Genomic DNA, 2,500 nt, shown 5'->3' with positions numbered 1-2,500 from the left:
AACTGGGCATGCGGCTTTGTCTGCAAGAAACTGCCCTAGATAGCAAGCCAACTTCAGCGATTAATACCAGCAAAATTGTGATAGGATTGTTTAAAGAACACTATGCTATTAACGCGGGACTATTGATTCTTTCCTAAAAGGACTGAAAGTGTAATGAAGAAAAAGGGAAATTAAGGAAACGGTGTGTAATAAAAAAAACTAATTAAACCATTGCTAGCTTTTTTTGTTCGTTCATATTTTTCGGCAGTCGCATAACAGGAGGCCGATACAGCAGTTACTGTGCAGAAAGAGGTCAGTGTTTTTAAGACGTTCGCGCTAATTGTTTCTGCGCATCCTTACTACCCACGGAAATACACAGGCCACGTCATGCATGATCGCGCGCGCAAAGTAATAAAATGAACAAATGATATGGCAGATGGCCATCGCTATAGCTTTTCCTGGATTTTGGACGTACAGTGATCACCATTTTCCTCTTGATGAATCATTTTCTGTACCAACTTTCTGCGTTTAGCGGCACAATGAACAAAATCTATCGACTAAAAGTTTGAATTTTTTGTAAAATGTACGATCGAATTCTGTTCTTTTTAGCTCTTCGTTCATCCGTGCAACGTTTTCAAATACCTTTTAAAGGATTAAGTTTTGTGAAAACGTTGCCTTACATACGGCTGGCGCGCGCAAATTTTGAATTGACCAATTAGGATTCAACAGACGGAAAAAACTTGACTGTCTTGACGTCAATGTGAGGTAGCATGAAAGATATTGAAATCAGGTAACTTTTCTCACTGGAGATGGCATTAAATATCACAATAAAGGATTCAGAATTCCAAAATCCATATCAGATTGTAAAAAGTTAAACATTTGAAACACTTTTTGTCTCCAAGCTTCTAATTTGGCCCCAAAAATGGGCCGCCAGCGTTCGGCACGGCAACTCGCTGTTAGTTTGTCGAGTGTCGCCAGGTATGATAATAGTTGTGCTAATAAGCGAGTCCTCTTCAAATAAAACCCTAAATTCTCAAGTTAATTGTTAGAAGAGGCCAAAGCAACTTTAGAATTGTCTTTATTTTTGTTAGCTGCGAAGAAAATGGCTATTATCGTGTCCTTTCGGTAGGACAGCTAGGTTTTGACCGCTGCTTGTACTTCGGGCGCAGCCACCGTATGCCAGGAGTAAAATTTGGAATTATTTTCCCAACAGACCCACTTTTACAAAATATGACTCAGATTGTTTGCCTCCGTTGACTCACCTTCGATATTTTTGACTATAAACCCCTGTAGACCATGCTGAATTACGTGCGCCAATTTTTCAAAATCAGGGAAGTTTTCCCCACCTTTATCTCTGAAACGAAGACGGTGATCCCCTAGTTTTTTAGCATTTCTGACGCAAGTAACTCATTATCTAACTGCAGTAAAAAATTTTAAAAAAATCTATCGACTGGAAAATTTTCGCGCGAACGTCATTTAGTGTAATGTCAGTGAAAGTGATTGATTTTACCAGACTCTACATTCTGTACAATTTGTCAGTATGTGAGTTTCACTTCGACAAATTGATTCTGAAAGTTTACGGTAGGGTCCCACGGTGAGATTTCGGGTATGTACTTCATGTAAGACTACGTATAATGTCCCAAGAATTCCCCTCTATACCCCTGTATATCATTGTATACCCCCTTATATACGTTCCCGGAACGCATATTAATGTCTGTGTCTGGTTCCCAGTCCCTTTCCTACTACACGTTTTTTAGTGCTTGCCATGATCTAAACATTAAATTTTTAATTCTCGAGCAAGAATCATCGTCTGAGAGCGTTAACATCACAGACCACCCGAAAGCAATACTCCTAAGCATTTAAATAAAGATTGGTAAGAAGCAATTATTCCTCCCCGAAAGTGTAGTAAGCCACCTTAAAGCAAAATGTTATCCAAAAGGAACTGAAAATTTGAAATCTAAACTTCCAGTCTTCGGTTAACCGAGGAAAACTACACGATGGGCTAAATACTTCACCTAGCGCAATTGTCATTGACGAGGTAACCAAAGGAAAACACCCGAACAACAAAATATACGGAAGAAGACTGGTACGATACGGACCTAAGAGAGCCTTAATGAAAAGTGTGAAACAAAAAGGACAGAACGCAAGGACTGTTAACGAAGCAAGCGGGCGCGAAAACAAAGAAATAACTTGCCAAAGAATTAGATAAAAATAAAATGTGCACTGAGATCTTACAGTTTCTGCGTTGAGAGCAAGAGGGCCCGACCAACTTTCAAATCAGTCAGATAGAGGAAGAAACAGGCAAACGCGGAGCTACTGACCATCAAACGACGTAGGCCACAAGGTCATAGGAATCGCCTTAGGTCAACGTCCTACCAAGATCGACCCGTCCAAATCAAAATACCTCCAAAACAGGAATTGCTACCTGGTAGATGCCACAATCTCTTGTTAGAGGCCCTTAGGACTAATGACTTTTGTAAGGCCTTCTCCGAAGTCGTGGGACTCTATAGGTCTACCCTAG

General features: G+C 40.2%; 1 protein-coding gene across 1 annotated transcript in view; it reads left to right on the top strand.

Annotated features, from left to right (window-relative positions):
• LOC138013991 (alpha-N-acetylgalactosamine-specific lectin-like) overlaps nt 1-39 on the top strand; it is a 474-nt gene extending 435 nt beyond the window's left edge. The window contains exon 1 of the mRNA XM_068861022.1: nt 1-39. This exon is cut by the window's left edge and continues 435 nt beyond it. Coding sequence (XP_068717123.1) covers nt 1-39 — 39 coding nt within the window.
• Nucleotides 40-2,500: the final 2,461 nt, after the last annotated feature.

This window comes from Montipora capricornis, chromosome 8, assembly GCF_036669925.1.
Source record: "Montipora capricornis isolate CH-2021 chromosome 8, ASM3666992v2, whole genome shotgun sequence".
In the NCBI taxonomy this organism is placed as follows: Eukaryota; Metazoa; Cnidaria; class Anthozoa; order Scleractinia; family Acroporidae; genus Montipora; species Montipora capricornis.
Note: the sequence above shows the minus strand (reverse complement) of the source record. Positions and strands in the feature narration are given on the sequence as shown.